This window comes from Fringilla coelebs (assembly GCF_963513975.1).
Source record: "Fringilla coelebs genome assembly, chromosome: 1".
Classification (NCBI taxonomy): Eukaryota; Metazoa; Chordata; class Aves; order Passeriformes; family Fringillidae; genus Fringilla; species Fringilla coelebs.
This window is the reverse complement of record NC_140028.1, coordinates 38733137-38752684: the sequence shown is the minus strand read 5'-3', so window position 1 is coordinate 38752684 and position 19548 is coordinate 38733137. Positions and strand designations below refer to the sequence as shown.

The window sequence follows — 19548 nt, the reverse complement described above, 5'->3', positions numbered from 1 at the left end:
AGTAAAAAGGAAACTTGGAGATGAGTAATACCACAAGAAAAGAGTCATACTGAAAAAAAAATTTAAATGTTCTGGATTATAAAGATTCAAAACTGAGTAAAGAATGTTAACTCTACAAAATCCCCTGTTTTTCTTCATCAGTGCAAAGCCAAAAGAACAATGGGGTCATTCTATTAACTGAAGAAGTCACTGAATTCACTGAAGAGTTAAATTACTTCCCTCAAGTTAATTTCTCTCAAGTTATCAAATTCAAATCAGAGGAGCTATACTGCCAAACTGCATTTGAACTGTATGAAATCGAGGTGTTAACATCATCCCAGTTGTACTAACATGAGCTGTAGCTTCATCCCCTGCACAGAGAAGCCAGCTCGAGTTCAAACTATTGCTAGGTAAGAGGTGCTCCTGTGCAAAAAGGGCACGCAAGTTAGGGATAACAGCTGACTTAGCACATGACACTTCAAGGATCATGCTTTATTTATTGAACAAATCCTCAGAAATTATTGTCAAAATTCAGCACATATTTTCTTGACATCTGATTTTCATCTCTTCTGATCTTCACTAAGTTCCAACAGCAAAATTGCCTAGCTATATTATTCAATTTTTTTGTATTTTCCCTCAATGCGATTATTCACTGCGATGATCTACACGCTCTCAAGGCCCTTTGTTCAGAGCTTGTTGCAAAAGGTTAATGTGAAACATCACAGCTTAAAAGAATGCACAGTTCTGAGCCATAACCATGGCTCAAAAGAGGTCAATTCAATGAAATACTGCCTGTCTTGACTAGAGTGTCAAGCATTTCTCTTACTTTTTCAAGTCCTTTCATAGTTCTGATTCTCAGAACCCCACACAAGATTTCACTCAAGCTCTTTAATGCATGCCATCAGCTTTGCAGACGAGCAAGGAAAATATAGGCTCTTTCCATAGAGCATATTTCTATTTCTCTATATGAATCTGCCTCTCCTCCACTCCTCCCATTATTGAACATAACCCTGGGGTCAGATTCTGACCTCAAACACAAAGTGTGCAACATCCTAGTAAATCAATAACAACTGTGCAACATATAAGAAGCCTATACTTGTGCCTTCCGCTTTTTTGGGCATCCTCGGAGGGAATGCAGAGCTCCTCAAATTCAAGGTAGCTTTATTTTAATTAAGTTGCAATGAAGGTTTTTGGTGTAAACTAAGTCTTTTCAAGCCACCATGGCCCCTGACTCTGGGGCTGTTAGCCTGAGAGGCTGATGGGAGCTGAGCCTGGATCCCTCACTACCCAAACCTCCATGTGTTGCGTCAGCCCTCAGGTTCCCAGGACTGATTTATGTTTTTTAGATAATGTGGTGGGGAGCTAGCAAGCTGGGAAGCCTAAACAGCCTCAGTCACTAAGTGCAGGACTTATGGTGAGAAGCCCAGACCCTTTATCTCTGGGAACAATAGATTCTTATCTTTGGCTGCTGGGATCTGCAACTCCTGGGCAGCCCATTTAGCCCACCTAGTGCTTGAAATGCCGTGGGATACACACAATGCCAGGCTCCATCCTCTTTCATGGGATTTTGAACTCTTTGGGTTAGAATTGTACATCAATGTGAAATAATCTTGTCTGGAGCTTCTATGCAAGAAGTATACTAATTAATTGTAGAGCCCACTTGAAAATGTAACGTGTAAAGTAGCTCTGCAGTTGTTGCAAGCAATTTAACATTCAAATAAGTGATTTACAATCTCAGGCTTCACAAGATTATGACCATAATGACTATCTGACAGACTTTATAAGCAAGTTGTCCAGTCATTTCAATTGGATTCTGGCTGGCTAAGGACTGGGAACTGTAAAAAGGCTGTAGGATTTGGCCTAGAATCAGAAATAACATTTGCTGTTTTCCAAACGTGCGGTAAACAAGAAAGGAGATATTAAATTTTTGTACATCTCTCAGCACATGCAAATGAGAATGGAAAGAGCCTCATCAGACAAATACAGAACAACAGCCATCTGGATCCAAACCCTGCTCCAGCAGAGGTCAGAGCCTTGAGCCTCTTTCTGTCATTATTTAGATCTCTGTAAAGGATGACCTTCTACCCAAGGGGGTAGAAGGTAACACTCTGGCTTTGAAGAACTCGGCTGAAAATTCCCCCTCACTTCCGCAGAGGGGAAGATTTGACCCAGGGAATGCAACGTAACCCCCAGAGTCAGGCCAGGGCACTCCAAAATTTGAGTGGGGCAGGTGTTGGCCCCCTTGAAGGATTCCAAACAGGTCTGTATTTCCATGATTTTGCACTTAGAACAGAAGGGAAAGACTAAAAGTGCTTACCACAGAGAGGGAATTGGAAAGCAGTGTCCCGTCTTGGCCAAGCATGTTGGAAACTGTAATTTCAGGTAGATCCATGTTTTGAGGGTGGAAGGGAAGGAGGCCATTGTGGTTCATGGGATGACACAGAGAGTGGTACCCAGACTCTATCTCATTCAAGTGCACCAGGGAGTGGTCAGGCAATGATGGAGGAGTTATAGGAGGTATGTTAAAATCTTCACTTTCGAGACTTGGGCCAGGAAAAGACTGGAAAAAAAACCAACAAACCAACAAACAGAAATTGCAATGAAAATCATATGAGCACTGGTCAATAATAACAATAAAAGTCATACAAAACAAACAAAAATAACCAAACTCACATACTTCTAAGCACAATCTACAACTTAATAAAGAATATTTTCAAGACCCATATATTATACAAGTGAAGTCTCACCATTATGTGTGGAGGAAAAAATGCCTCTAAGTCATAAGAATCTATGATATTTTCCCCTTGGAAATATTTTTTTAAAAGAAGGTGAACTCAAACAGATTTCAAGGGTCCTATTAAAATCTTCCGAGAGTATTCATCTAGCTGAATACCTTTTTCATGGGAATTGTGAAAAAGGGAATGCAATTTATAAAATTAATATTGGCACAAAATGGTTCATTTTGCTTCCTGCTACTCAGACCAAGAATTACATAGTGAAGAAAGATACCACTTTTATGCTTCTGGGAGTGCCATGCATTTACTCAGCTAGAAAGAAAAAGAAACAGAACATACTCAGTATGAGTATGCTTTGCATTTATAAAAATGCATTTGAAGTTTTTTAAAAAATCTTTTTTTTTTCTTTCTTAATCTATAAACTGAATTATACATACATTTTGTCAGTTATCTGAATTAGTAACTCCACCAAATAAATGTTAGTCTTGTGTTGTCTGCTGCCATTAAGTCATCCAACTCAATCTGATCCAAGGAAAAGCCACAGGCAAAGTCAGAGTAATGCACCAAGGTGGATAATTGCTATTATTTATCTACAGTTTTTGTACAGCAGGTAGGCTCATTTGTGGGGTAGGGTGGGTATGAGCATATTTCTAAAAAGGAAAAGGTGAGCATAATAAAGGGTTAAAGAGATCAGTTGCACTGGCTCAGCCTGAAAGCCTGCTCTGCTTTTCTGAGAACAGCCAACTCCTTTGCAAAGTGATCAGTCTTTGCACATCCCAAGCCCACAGTCAGGAGATTTATAGCACAGAGACTACTCCCACCCTTCCTGCCCCTCTTCAGCACAGCAGTCCTGCTCTGAGTGCTGCTTTTGTTAATTCTGGAAATGCGAGGATTTAAATATATTCTGCTCCTGAAAAGTATCACCAGAAAGGATGAGTATGAGGGCACAGTTTCAAAGAGTAGCTATTGGAAGAAAATGTTTTCCCCAGAATGAGTTTCCAAATGGAGGATAATACAGTGCATGAATTCATGCAGAAGGACAAGGGAAGAATCGATGGCAAATTATAAACAAAGGGATTTTTCATTAGTCATCATAGTAATAATGTCCTCCTGATGCCTGAGGTTACTCTCTGTATGAGCATGTATATGTAAACTTAAATCAGACCAAAACCAAACAGTATTAAATGTTTTCAGCGAGCTGGTGAACACAGAAAAACCACCTCTAATGCACACTGCCATGGTTTTGGCTACTCTGTTTTTTCCCAAAAAGGTTTTAATTTCTTTATCAAATATCTTATTATAAAATAGAACAGGAAATCTAGTCTGGAAAGGCCAAAGTAAAATCCCCAAAAATAAAAACAGAACAGGGTTTGACAGTGATATCATCACTGTTATGTGTGAGGACTTTGATTCTACCCATGCATTCCAGCTGTATTTCTCACCCCCAACACAGGAGTTTGCTCCCCCTCTGTCCCTGCTTTCTTCTGGTGCAAGTCTACTGACCTCTGTAAGTTGCATTTGCCCCCACTTTTACAAGCCATGATGCAGCCATTTCTCCAAGGGGAAATACAGTAAAATAGACCCTCACTAAATGGAGAGAAGGCTTAAACACAGCAAAGAGAACATCACATTTACTCAATAGCAACGCATAAATTTTGCAAAACCAAATAAAAGTATTAGGGACAATGCATATACTAGCTAGTTGCTAATTACTATTATATAAAATCCATGATGAAGGAAAAGGTGTCTAAAGTGAGTTTAAGATCTAATACCACAATAACTAAGCAGCAGAGAAGAGAAATGAGGGAAGGGATAACACCCATAATGCTCTCCTCGACCAGTGCTATCCCTGCAGGTACACTTAGATTTGGTAACCATAATCCTGGTGAGCTTGGATCCATGTAGCCTACAGCTTCCAGGAGGGATTCATTAGCTGTGAAAAGATGACATTTATGTTCAACAGTGTCTTTTCTAGTGTCCCAAAAGACTTATGGCCTCAAAAGAGTTTTCTCTCCCTGGATTTTTCAGGTAGAAAGTATTAACATCTATTTCCTCTCTCCATACAATCCCGTGAGACTTAAGTTTGCTACTAAAAGCAAATATTCCTAAATCAAATATTGACAGGATATTGGAGGCACTAAGCATATCTGCTTATTTGTACACCTCTTTTTGCATGTCTTATGGATGGGCCAGGCTTTACGTTTGATTCTTTGTGTTTCAAATGCGTCTTTAACAAGTAATACTTCAAAAATGGTGGAATCAATTAACTGCCAGTAGGACATTAGCTTCACTTATTAAGAAGGAAGCACTAGCAGCTCCACAATCCAAGCTGTGTCATGTGTAGGTATATAATAATGTTATAGATATTATATGGGTTAAGAATTTTAAATAAATGCTTGTTCTCTGATTAATTACAAAAAACCCCAAAGCCACAGAATGGCTGTTGCTTGTGAACCATTTAAGAGTGTACTTGATTCCGCATCACCTGCAATATCAATGTTCACTACACTTAAAAGTAGGATTAGATTAGCAAAAGCTGTAATGATACACCAAATAACATATAATTCAAATTATAGTATCTCCTATGTTTTTCTATTTTTATTTTTTCCTTAAGACATAAACTAGTGTACTATTTCAGTAAAGGTAGGCAGCATACAAGTTATATGCTAATGGCATGGACAGATATTCAAATGAATCTGCAGAGCACCCTATTCACTTTACATTTTCAGCCAATTTCATATTTCCATGCTCAGTATTGTGTGCATGTAAGGCATATAGACATAACTTCCTCAGGGAAGTTGCTTCAACAGTGATTTGCTGGTATTCATTTGTTCTCATCCAGGAGCTCAGTTCAGATGCTTGTAATGACTTAGCACACCGGCATATCAAACCCAAAATTCCTAGAATCATCTGCAGCAAACCCAGCATGTCCCAGGAACAAGGCTGTTGCAACTGTGCCTGGAGGAAAGGCACGAGGAATGGGACACATGCTTATCCTGTGAATAGCAGCTACAAGCTTCAAACACCCACTCCTACTTTCCTGCCACCTCTCTCCTTGCCATTGGAAAACCTATTTTAGTAACCATCTGGGGTCCCCTTGATGCAACTGGTCCACAGCTGGCAATGGGCTCTTGTGGAATGTTGTATTGTCACCTTCTTCTGTAAAGAGAAATTTTAGGGAAATTTACCAAAAAGGCACTCTCAAGCTTAACCCTGCAGCAAGAACTCCCACTCCCAGACCAGTCATCATCCTGTCCCAGCCTCTGGGCTTCCTTAGAGCACCACTTCTTCCAACACAAGCAGTTTATCTGAAATTTCTAATTAAAGCAGTTATCTAGCATCCAGAGCATCAGAGAAGGCTGTACTCCCTGTATCCAACTACAAGTCACAAGTACAGCTCATATGTATCCATAATAAATGGTGGCCCGTAGTTTCAACTCTGTTAGGTTTTTCTTGGGGATGGGGAAGGTTAGAGTCTTTCCCCTCCACTCCAAGGGTTTTTCCTTCATGGCTGGTTTTCCTATCAGCAGGACTTGCTCTATTCAGAAAAACATGGAATAGCTCCTTTTTATTCTACTGGTCACAGAAACCTCAGCAAGCTCACCTTTTCACTTTTGAATAACAGAAAAAAAAACCAACCAAACCCCCAAAACAAACAAACAAAGGTAGCATAAATTCTTTATTTTCTTTACCACTTTTCCACTAGGAACTTTGCCAGTGGTTTCACTTTCAACTCATGACTATAGGAGTGAAAGAGGTGTCAATCAGGTCTTCAGTTTAGGGGAGTTTCCTAGGCCTTTATTACATTCCAGAGAGAAAGCCCTCTGCAAATTAACACCATTAAGCCAGCTGCACAGCACTGAACAGACACAGGCTTAAATTTTTCTTTATTTTAAAGAGCATTTTCATTACACCTGTGTTTATTATAAACAAATTTCAGTCTAATTCAGATGGAATCTACACAGTGGGAACCTCAGAACTGATTATCCTTACATTTGAGCTATCTATAGACACAATCATATGAAAGATTTTTGAATTAGGAATGTCTTGCCAAATTTAGAGGACTATATTTTAGTCTGGCTAAATATTTGTGACATTTCTGCTTGAAATTATGTAAACTCTATAAAATAAATGATTGATATGCCCACTCTGACATCAGGAGGCCTATCTATATGCTACCTTAGCATATCATTTTATGAGAAAAGTTTGCCAGAATAAAACGATATGAACACTGAACCCTGACTCACTGTCCAACCCAAACCCAAGCTTTTGTTTCTGAGAAAGACCTCATTGGTCCTGTTAAATTTACTTTTTAAGCCAATTAGCCAGGTCAAATCCAGCAACGAGCTATGGAAGGAGAGGAAAAACTGGGACACTGAGAGGAAGTGTATGTCAGGAATCAGTTTTTTACTTTGGCAACACATAACTCAAATTATGGCTCTGCATCCAGCTGTGCTGATAACACAAATGCAAAAAAATAAATCTAAAAATCTAGTGTTTGCTTTTGAGGTTACTCATTAGAAAAAAAAGGGAAATGCTGGCAGCAGATACAAATACAGCCCCTGTCCTTAAGTACTCTACAGTGATAACTGCAAATTGGCCAGCAAAACTTACTTATGTTTAAAAATAATTTTAATACAACTTTAAAAAGGGATCAAAGAAGGCAAATCAAAGGAGGCGGCTCAAACAGACTGACCGCAGGAGGCAGCAAGCTTTCAAACATCCAGTGTAAATCCCTCTGGAAAGAGCAAAATTGTTCCTATATGGCAGTAGAGAAGACAACATTCACTAAGTAAGTCTGATTCGTGTGCTCAGTGGTTGCATCAGTCATCATGCATTTACTCAACAGTCTCATATTAGAAACAGTTCCTTAAAAATTGGGAATTTGCCTATAGATATTTAATTTAAATGATATGAATGGTTCTGCCAACTATGTAGAGCGTGTCTTAATTTTTCATTTGCACCAAGGCTTCTGCGTCTGAACTGTGGAAAGATGCCAGTTTTTAAAAGATATATGCTTCAGGCTGTCTCCTCTTCTATTATTGAACACGTTGTTACATAACTGAAATACTTATGAATCGAGAGTAATGTAAAAACAATGAGCTCATTAGAAGGGGAAAAACAGCCACGTACCTTATACAAATTTGAAAGTCAGGATAATATATTTGACAGTGGATATTTTCAGGAGTTTTAATAGGATCAACCTTATCTCTAATTTCTAAATGGAAGACTTTCAGAAGCAAGTGTTTTTTAGCTGCTTTTGTCTCTGTATGAACAAGGCTTGATAGCTTAAGACTATAATGCATTACTGTGGAAACCTTCAGTGTGTTACATAAATCATCTTAACACTCAGCAAGAATTGTCCAACAGTGCCATTGATATGTTCAAGTCAATGATCCTGAAAACAATTTTTTTGTGTTTCTTCATATGGTAGACAACAGCAATAAATCATATTCATTTAAAAACACACAATATACTAATTTATCAAACCACAGCTATCAAAAATGTATTACAGGGGAAGGTATAACTTTTTTTGTATTGTGTTAATCAATTTCTCTAATTTGCATTAGTTAAAGGCCAAAGCCCCAAGCAAAACATTAATTTTCCTGTACCAGATGAATTCTGTTTTCAAGAAAGAGAATGTGCTGACAATTATATTGTTAATTTTCAACAATCATAATTTTCAATGTGTACAGAAGTACGTAAAACAACAAACTCTTTTTAAGATTTCATTCTTGAGAGTCTTTTCATTAATTACATTAATTTTATGCATATAGTGTAGCTGTTTGCTGGGAAATGTGTTTTCAATGGAGGCTTTAAATTGAAACACAGTTTAAGGATGAAAATAAGTAGGAGCAAAAATATTACAAGAGGCTAAAGGATCTGGGGCCTGCAAACACCAATAATGTTATTGAAGGAGTTAAACTTCCCTTCAGACACGAATACAGCTGTAAACTTTTCCTATTTAGAACTTTTTAATAAAATTAAAAGAAAACTACAAGTCTTTTACAAATTACTGACCAAATGGCCAAAGCAGTTCTTTAGGAATATACAAGAGCTTTAGGCACAAATGGAGCATCCTTAGCTCCCAAAATAGAATCTTGTCCCTCTAACCTGTGACAAATCTTTCACTTTCCTTAGGATGTCCCCAGTGGGGATCCAAGTGTGGTCATTGTCCAACACCCTTGGCACTCCTCTCTCCTGAAAAGAAAGGCATTTTCTCTCCCACAATGTCTACTACTACTACTACTACTATCATTATTATTCTTGTTATTATTTTTGTTCTTACTAATACTACTATTACTACTATACTTCTACTACTACTACTACTGCTGCTGCTGTTGCTACTACAGCTACTACTACTACTGCTACTACACTTTAATGAAAGCTAAAATTCCTAAGGTAACTCAGGGTCCTATTTGACAGGCTTTGGTCTGTACTATAATGCAGGCAGCATCATGTATGGTACAATCCTGAACTCTGCACTACAAGACATACTTCTGTAAATCAGTTACTACGTGCACTAAATATTCTTTTTCAACTAGAGATAAAAAGCATATTAGAAATAAAAAACTTTTTAGAGACCCTCTCTGCAAAACATACCTCAATTATGCTCAGTACAAAGCACTGGGTAATAAAACTAGCAATATACATATTTAATAAGCAGAATGGAACTAAAAAAAAATAGAAGTCACATCTTCACAAATCCTGCTGCTTGAAAATATAGATGATACACCACATTTAACCTGTCAGAAGCCTCATTAGCATCATAGCATAGACTCTAAACCAGCAATCAAGACAGTGTGCTCTTCACATGTTTACATTTTTAAATGCTCTTAAAATAGCAGCAGTATAGATTTACATTTAAGTATATCTGTTTAGGGGGCAAATATTCTGTCTAAATTTCCATATCCCTTCTGAGAAAGACACCAAAAGATGAAACAATATTGTACTCAGGGCACACAATGATGAAGGACAAAGGATCCTTTTATTTTTTGTTCGGGATTTTTTTTTCTCCTTCTTTCTCTTTTCTTTCCTTAGAAAAGCTCAGAAACAATGGATGGCTTCTCACTATTCAAAAGGAGAGTGGGTCCTACCTGTGCTACACTTCTGCTGAATGACTGATGAAATTGCCAGAAAAAAATCTGATTTAATGCAAAATGTCACCACTTGAGAAAAGGAGGATCAAAACAGAGGCATGGCTATTCTTTGCAATTATGATGTAACTTTAGTTTAGTCCTGTGCCAATCACAGGAAAAGCTGAAAGGTGAGGCAGATCAAAGCTCCCAGTTCCTACCAGTGGTCCCCCTGGCTTTAACGCCTAGATTTTGGACCCAGCACTTTACAGGAAAAAGGCCAAGGAAGTGCTGAATATATGAACGAGTACAGATTATTTAAGCAAGTAAAAGTGGCAGGATCTGGCCCTTTCTTAATAAAGTGTCATGTAAGCTTGGGACTGCTGGGACCCCAGTAATAAGTTCAAGCCTACTGATGTCACACAAACTATAAGCAGCGTAGTACCTATTAAGACATTTTTATAAACTGCAAGAAATATGCAAGCTATTACGAGACATAATTCTGAAAAACAGACTTCTATGTAAGAAGCCAATTTAAAAGAAAAACAACATAAACAATAGTAACTTGCGTGCTCAAGTGAAGCATCTTTTTAATTTTGAGTAATGAAGATGTCAAGCCAAATGCTAGAGTAGTTTAACTTAATTAGGTGGCCTATTTTTCCAGGCAGCCTTTCATTTCCCATTGAAAACTCAGCTTGTATGCGAGGCAACAAGAGCAATTTTGTCTGTAATGAATACCTCTGGGACTCCGCGGAGTGATCATTTGAATGTTACATTGAAGACTGGTTTGAGTAACTAGTTTGGGCTTGTTGAGATGCCAGATTTTGTAAAACTAACTAGATTAATCAAAGACTGGCATCTTATCGGTTTATTCGGTCAGGGGTCAGCAGGTCAAACTGACTCTACTGTGGCAGCCTTTGCCAAAAGGGACAGTGTAATAGTAATTGGTCTAATTTGTAGTTCAAATTCACGTAATTCTTCCAGACATTTTATGGACCGAAAAAGGTTCATTTTATGTGAAGCTCAGATGAAAAATACTGCCTTTAACATTTCCCATGGTTACATCCCATAATTCATCCACGCTGCTGACCTGTAACGTTTCCTGGAAAGGAAACTACATAACTAAAATATATGATGTCTGTAATCCGTTTTCACATGCTAAAAAAGTTGTACATGAAGGAGCAGAGGGAAACATTTTGAAGGATATTTTATACTGGCTGCTCATTAAACAGAAAGTTGTCTCATGACATGCACAGCAAAAGGCAGTGCCTTTTCTCTTGTGATATGTGAAAAAATACCTCTGGGTTTTGGGCAGAGAATTCATCATTTGATGATTGATTTTCTGTTTACCTTTTTCATGGTAAAATAATAGCTTTTGTTGTTTTTACTTTATTGATTTATTGTGGGCCTATCACTGAAGTTGCTGTCATCCTGATGCCACAGCTAAGACAAGATGCAATGTTTACTTTACTTCACTCTCATGTGCAACTCTTAAGAAATATACTTTTAACTGATGCGCAGGATCACTGTGTATTCAACAGGGCCAAGGTCACAACTTTAGCATTACTCTAGAAGTATCTGACATTTACTTCTAAAGCCCAAAATTCTGTAGCTATGCAATTACCCTCCAAACCTGTTTCATTAAAAAGTTTTCTGCCCACATGGCTGCAAAGAAAATATAAGTGCAAGATTTCACAGCCAGAAGACAAATAGAATGCTGAAAAATTTGTTATACTTGCTGAGGTTTCTGATATGATCTCAATTTTACAGATCCACGCTAATGATTTTTGAAGGCTGGAGAGGGACACTTTTGTTTACACAACTGTAATTATGGAGATGTTTGCTTAGGATCCTTAGGGAACTAGATTTTGCCCTCTTTAGTGTTTTTATAGCATGCGCTATAGAATAGGCATTAAATGAAAGATGCATTAAGTTTAGGCATGTTTAAGAAACTAATTTTTCAGGGATAAGAAGGTCATATACATTTCTTCTTTTGGTCAGAGTGCAAGTTCCATACCTACTGAACAGAACTGACTAAAATGAATTTGAGTAAAAAAGGATAAAGGTATTTCACCTGAGTTACATCTTTAAAGTGAAATTTGTAAAAGCTCTAAAATTCCAGCCAACAGGCCCTAACTCTGACTTATATTTTTATAAAAGTTGAGGCATTTGATTACAAAAAGAAAATATCCTTGAATATATACATAGTACATGGTCATACACTTTGCATTAAAGCTAAAGACATTCATACATTATATAACACATCCCTGTGGAGAAGGGCTTGGGGACACTGATGGATGACAAGCTGGACATAAGCTGGCAATGTGCTTGCAGCCCAGAAAGCCAGCCTTGTTCTGGGTTGCATCAAAAGCAACATGGTCAGCAGGAGGAGGGAGGGGATTCTGCCTGTCTACTCTGCTTTTGGGAGACCCCATCTGGAGTACTGCATCCAGCTTTGGGGTCTGCAGCACAGGAAAACATGAACTTGTCAGTTTGGGTCTGGAGAAGAGCACAGAGGTCCAAGGGCTGAAGCACCTCTCCTATGATGAAAGGCTGAGTTGGGGTTGTTCAGCCTGGTGGACATTCTAAGGAGACTTTATAACACCTTTCAGTATATAATGGGGCTTTTAAGAAAGATGGAGAAAGACCCTATAGCAAGGCCTGTAGTGTTAGGACAAGCAGAAGCAGTTTTAAACAGAGAGGACAGATTTAGACTGGACATAGGAAAAAATTCTTTACTGTGAGGGTGATGAGACACTGTAAGAGATTGTGCAGAGAATCTGTGTGTGCCCCATCACTGGAAGTTTTTGAGGTCCTGTTGGATGAGACTTCGAGCAATCTGATTTAATGAAAGATGCAACTTGCTCATGGCAGGGAACTGGACTAGATGATCTTCAAAGATGCCTTCCAATTCAAACCATTCTATGATTCTAAAGATGCATATCTATAAATACATAGCCTTGTAAATGCAACTGTTGGTGTATTTTTATCAGGAACTCTGTTCTTTCTAGACTCTGCCTGATGTTAAGATAATATTAAAAGACTATGTTTTACTCAAAAGTGAAAGGCAGGGTAAAATTATATCTCCCTATAGCTGCTCATTCAGGATCTGAAAGGCCTGCCTGATATTTTTCTTTCTCTGAGGCCATTTTAACCTATGTCCCTTTTTTCTTTCTTTTTTTTTTTTTTTTTTTTTTTTTTAATGTGGCATTTAGAGATCGCTTCAGAGAAATGGAGGACCAAGAAGTAGACTCCCTTCTGTTGATAACCTATTTTTGAAATGAAAAGATAGTGGATCAGGAAGAGGGAGGTAGAGTATGGTCCAAAACAGTCCTGGACTGCAGCCAGCTAGCAGACTGCCCAGGTAGCAATGTCTTTTCACTGTGGAGCAGCCTCTCAAATAATGAGCTTTTCCAAAGCAAAAGCTTTCCAACTTTAGGGAAGGATTGTGCTAGACTTCAGGTCAGGGTAGTGTGTACCCATGAGACTACACTGGACCATGTAATGATTCTCCATCTGAGAATGCTGCTTTTTCTGAATCCTTTCCAAAACAGCCAACTCCTGCCCTGCTCTGCTGATGGAGACTGTTGCAGGCAACAAGACTGAAGAGCTGTGTCTTCTGGCAGTACCCTGCAATTCTAGCCTACCTACAGGGAAGGACCAAAACAGAGCAAGAGAGGGAAGCTATTAGGTAGCATCTATCCATCCCTACTTCACATGAGCCATTAACAATAAAAAAAATTATGGTATAAAAATGTAAAAAATACATGAAGGCTATGTGCAGGACCATGCGCATAAGGCAATATTAATATGAAAAATCTCTCTTTTGGATGTCAATCCATTCTATTTGACCCCGTAGATGTATAGGACAAAACAGTTTTGATACCCATGGTGCCCTCTCTATCAAAGAGCATGCAGATATATTTTAGATAGATCTCCCTGGCATAGCTCTGGGAAGCAGGAAAATACCACCTCTGAGCAAGCAGTATTCCTTCCTCTGCCTCAGATCTTTTCTTCCCAGTGGGACAACAGGGGTACTGCCCCAAATCATCAGCTCCAGGCCTGTTCTCATCCCTTCCCTTTGGATCTTGCAGGGAATTTGGCAGCTGCACTCATTAACCTTAACATTTATCAGGCCTCAGGAAGGCTACAAATTTGTTAGAGCTTTGTGCAACAGTTCATGCAACACTTTGTGCAACTGGCACAAGTTCATGTTTTCCTGTGCTGCAGACCCCAAAGTCCTGAATTACATTCCATATTGTGACTAGGAAGAAATGTAAAATTAGCAATTTAATTTTATACTGCGCTCTGTGGGGCCCACAAATTACAGGAGGAGGAATAACAGAAAGAGTAATTCATGTCTAATGTTTCAATTATAGGTATGGGGAGAAAACAATAATTGGTGGGAATCTCAAATGCAGATCAGTTGGCATAGTTTTATTTTAAAACGATAAATACTTTCAGATCCAAATGCAATTAGTAGTGAAAATGTCACAGTTTTACTGTGTATGTTTGTTAATATGGCTGGCATAACTAATTTAGGAGATGCCTTCAGTGTAGAGTCCTGTACTACATATATTGTAACCAAAAATGCAGTACTTACACATATATATAAAATGTACACAGAGACAACATTGCCAAACAGCCTTTTGGGACGCTTTAAAAGAATATCATTAATTTTTACTGTATACTTACTCTTCTGGCTCAGTTCCAGCACTGGCTTTCTGTAAAAATCATTTCAAGTATAGAATTATGCTATTTGCTTGCAGCAACATCACAGGAACAGTAGTGAGCCATATGTTGCTACTTAGCAACTTGGTCTGTAAGTCCCAAAGCATGTACTGATTTGAAAACTGAACAGAAATGATAATTATTGTTGAGGGATGCTGTGAGGCAACTTGTCTTGAATTACCAAACTATGCAGATGTTTGATGTTATACAGCAAAAGGAACAAAACTATATTTTTTCCTGTGCAATGGCTGAGCTTTTATTTATGTTAGCCTAAGGGGGATAAATTGATTAAAACCTGTAAAATAATATAGGGTGATGTTTTTCTGGATAGAACACTTTGGAGTAAACAGAAGAACCGAGGTGCTTGTCAGCATGCATCAGGACCCCAGCAAGCCTGCCTCTGTGGTCTCCTAATCCTGAAGACAGCCAAGTGGAAACCCCTCGGTTCTTGGTGTTACATGCCACGACTCAGCCTGCCAGCCCACCTCCCAAATAAGTTATGTCAGACTCTGAAATTAAAAAATGATGCTCATGTCTTACTCAGGCAGCATGACCAGAGCTTCAGTAAAAGTTTCTGATAGGACTATGTATCTCCTTACGTGTGGGATCCATATTTTAGTTAGCAGATGTGAACGCACCAAGAAAAGCAGAGTAATTAACTCACTTCTCATTCTGACAGGATTCAACCCCTATCTCTGATCTTGTGAGGGAACAGCCAAGTTATTGAGGGTGGGAAGGAGCCTGCATTCTTCACACTGAGGTCATGCAATGGCAAGACTCATGAGCACAGGTGCAAAATAGACATAGGACAAAATTATGATTAGAGTAACTATGCTGTCATCTGAGAGAGAACATTTCCTCTTCTCTTTTTATGGCCTTATGTGTTTTACATCCAGTAACAGTGACAGGAAAACAAACAAACAGTCCTAAAACTATGGTCAGAAAATACAATTGCATCCTTTACTGTTCCTCCCCTGTATGTTACACAGTCTTTCATGCTCTGTTTTCAGAGCAGGAAATACTGTATTTTTTTCCAGTTTTAACTACCAGACTGGGTTTTGAAATGGTAGTCAGTTCACCAGATTTGGCTGACCACCAAATGCTTATGCCCGAGAAAGGAACGCGCCCCATCACAGTCAGCGAAGACTTTACAGACACTGCCAGTGAAGAGTTGTTTAGCTCCTTTGAGGAACGACTAGCAGCTGTCTGTGTCAGGAACAGGTCTGGGAAGGCTCCTCTCACAGTCACAGGTTCTTGATGAAATATGAGAGACAGGGTTCCATCACACCCCATATTCCTGCTCTCAGAGAAGTTGTTTTGTCTCTTTTTTTTTCCTTTTTTTTTTTCCAAATACTGTTATTATCAGGCTTTCACATATGTTCCAGCCCACACAGAGCTGGAACACCTCTTCTGCGAAGGCAAGAAGGCAGGCTAAAAATGCTGGGGATGTTCAGCTTGGAAAAGAGAAGACTCCAGGGAGATCTTAGAGCAGCTTTCCAGTACCTAAAGGGAACCAACAAGAAAGCTGGAGAGGGACTTTTCCCCACGGCCTGGAGTGATAGGTCAAGGAGGACAGGTTTAGATTAGACATCAGAAAGAAGCTCTTTGCTATAAGGGTGGTGAGGCACTGCACAGGTTGCCCAGAGAGGTTGTGGACTTCCCATAACTGGAAGTTCTCAAGGCCAGGCTAGGTGGGGCTCTGAGTAACCAGGGCTAGTGGAAGGTTCCCTGCCCATGACGTGGTGGAAGGAACTGGATGATCTTTAAGGTCCATTCCAACCCAGTCCATCCTATGATTCTGTGTAGTCACTTAAAACCGCTGCAACACTGTAAGCACCAGGAGAAAATCCCAGCAAGGGAAAGGAGGTTGTGACAGCCCAGCAGCTGGCAGCTACTCTCAACCAGGCACAGAAGGCTGGTTGACTGGTGCACACTTGGTAACAAGTTAAAACACTCTTCCTGGCAACTGAGCTGCTTCTTGCCACATGAATCCCCCAGCAAAAGACAGAGGTTGCCTTTGGGTTTTGAACTCCACCTGGGAGCCAGACACCCCAGAGTTCAGTTTTTTCATGGTCAGATTTTAAGCTATAAACCTTTTCTTGATTCCAGCCCTCAGTAAGAATTCAGGGTTTTCTGACAACTTTGAATTTGGAAACGTCACATTTGAGATATTTTTTTTTTCCTTGAAGACAAAGTAATTTGCATTTAAAATACCTAGGTCTGGCTCTTTAAAAGTACTTTAAGAACCTTACTTTCACTTCAACCAGTGAGTGTTAGATGCATAAATATCTCTGAGAATCTGGGCCTTGTTAGCACATGTAGAAACCACATAAAAGATTAAAACTTATACTCTTAATTTTTCAATATGCCATTTAAATTATTTAAACTACATGCATACACAGTACAAAAATATCAACAGAAGAAAAATAATTCTGATGTATAATGTGGACTTGCAATTCTTTATTCAAAACTATTTAAGACAGACATAATGATTCTCTGAAAGGTAGCAGCTGCCTGATAACAGCAATCATTCACACAGTTTGTATTTCTACTGTTTCAAACAAATTCAATTAGCCCTTGCACTTCAAAACCCTTAAGGCAAGAATGAGATGATACTAGGCTGCTTTAATCTAATAGTAATACTAAAACTTGTCAGTACAGTTTTTGGATTAATGGTTAGAGAAAAATTAATAATATAATTTTTCATTTTTTAATCAAACAGTTCTATTCTAAACTACCTCTGGATCTTGGAGGGTTCTTAGCTGAATAAGTTCAATCATGCACAACTCCTAAATGCAAAGTACTATTGGTCTCTAAAGGTATTTCAGAATGACTTCAACAGAAAGCTGGGAAGCAACATGGTGGAACACTTTAAAGATGGTCTTTTTGATTGAACCATGTACTCATCTCACACAACCTCCTGCTTCTCTGCCCCCAAGGAACCTGTGTACCTGAAGAGCACCCCTTCATGAAGACATTTAGTTTTGAATGCACACTTTCCAAAGCTGTTGATTCCTAAGTTAGATCCAGCTTATCTGAACGTAATTACTATTCATTCAAACTCCCCACCTAATAAGAGTTTTGCACATACGCCTCCTGGTTTTGTCAGACCAGACACCACTGGCCTGAAATATTGCATGACACAGACCACAAGTCTGGTTATTCATGGCAATTTCTGACACAATTGAACTGATCTGCAGCATTATTCCCACCACTTACTGGTGCATAGTTAAACTGAAACGTGTGAAGTAAATGAAAAATTCCCCCCTACCTACAGATGTAGCAACAGGGAGACAACACAATACTTTCAAAACAATTTTTGCTTTTTAAGAAGTAATTACAATTGTAATTGTTAGAAATCATTATGACCTTTGAGGTCAAGTGGAAAGGTAGAAGATATTTTAATATACATCCAGTATCAAAATTTAGTGTGTATGGTTCCCCCAAAGGAAAAGGGCTCAAAAATAAAGAATATACATCACATTAAGCCTTTTGGCCTGTAGGCTACAGAAGGCAAAGTCATTGCCTTAAGCCCACTGCTAATTGTGTAATAATAGCAACATTCCTCAGACACAGGATTAGGGCTAAAAATGCAATTCTTCTACTGTTCTATGAGCGATAATTAAAGATATTTGTGACATGCATAGCTTATAATGATTAACTTGTCTGCAGTCAGATAAACAAATAACCTGCACCTGTAAAGACTTTATTTCCTGAAGGTAAAACAACTGTTTAGGAAAGATCATGCTGGCAAAACAGCTGCTTGCATTCTGGAGAGGAAACAAGGTAGTATCTTTCAACAAACGCCAACTCTGGTGTTTTATCAGCTCTATCTCATTAACTGGAAACAAGGCTTAAATGCTTTGTTTATAAATTATGATTATTCCTGATTGCAGCAGTTACTGATAGTGCCACTCATTTGCAATGCAACTCTTTGAATTTTTTTAATTACAATTTGAAACAAGGCAGAGAAGATTAATTAACCCACCTGGCTGGCTGGCACGTAGTCCTGGCTTGGTTCTGTCATACTCATATACATGTTCTCACCGTCAAACTGCAAAGGAAATAATAGTAAACATTCAGCAAACTCGGTTTTTTAGCATTGACTGAAAAAAACAGTTGCTATAAAATAATATTACAGCCTGGTTTTAGAGACTTGTAATTGCATGTGTGCATCTTGTCTTTGATGTTCCTGTTGTCATCCTTATTGACCCTGGATGTCAGTGATTTGGAGTAATTAGCGCTCTAGTAATTACAGCTACCAAGGAAGAAATGAATGGTTTCCTTTCATCTGCAATCTGTTTTAAAACAAAATGCCTCATTTTGTGCACCATGTATACATATTGCTGTTGGTTGCAATGAAGTACTAAGTGAATTGCACACTTACTGAGAAAAGAAAATGAGAATAGAATCTGTACTAAAATGCATCTTAATGGATTCCAACTTTAGCTTCTGAGCAGAACAAGAGCTGAAATTTCAAAACAAATTAAACCCCCTCCAACTGAAATGTTCCCATGTCAGAAAGTAGGAAATAGATTTCCAGACAGCTTTCAGACATCTGAATGTATGAAAGAGTATACCTCCCATCCGTATGGTGTAAGAGGATAGTTTGCTTGATGTGTGAATAAAGTAAACATTCATAATCAGAACTGCAAAAATAACCATCTGTAAATGATAAATACCATTCCTGGAAATATATACAATATATTAAAAGCTTTTTTCCTTGTCTCCTTTCCTTTTTATTTCTTTTTTTTTGGCCTCTCAACTGCAGTTAAGAAGTAACGGAAATGTCATAGAAAGGAGTTGATTAAAATCTGAAGGTCTAGATGGAGAAAAACTGTCAGATCTGAAGCCTCATCCTGTACCAGCACAAAGAAGTGTAAAACTACTGATTTCTTACATAGTCTGGAAAATGTCCCCACAGAACTCTCATCACACCCACTCAAGTGGCAGTACCAACAGGGCAACGATAGTCCCAGTGTCTGCTCAGGAGCTAGGAAAAATCTTTTCAAACCTTTTAAGCAGAA

At 38.6% G+C, this 19548-nt stretch overlaps 1 protein-coding gene across 1 annotated transcript in view; it reads right to left on the bottom strand.

Moving 5' to 3' along the window:
- Positions 1–19548, bottom strand: part of TOX (thymocyte selection associated high mobility group box) — a gene marked incomplete at its 5' end in the record, with an annotated part of 216294 nt that overhangs the window by 84107 nt on the left and 112639 nt on the right. Inside the window, 2 exons of the mRNA XM_084205341.1 lie at positions 2297–2539; positions 18510–18575. Of these exons, the coding sequence (XP_084061467.1) occupies positions 2297–2539; positions 18510–18575 (309 nt within the window). The remainder of the gene's footprint in view (positions 1–2296; positions 2540–18509; positions 18576–19548) is intronic.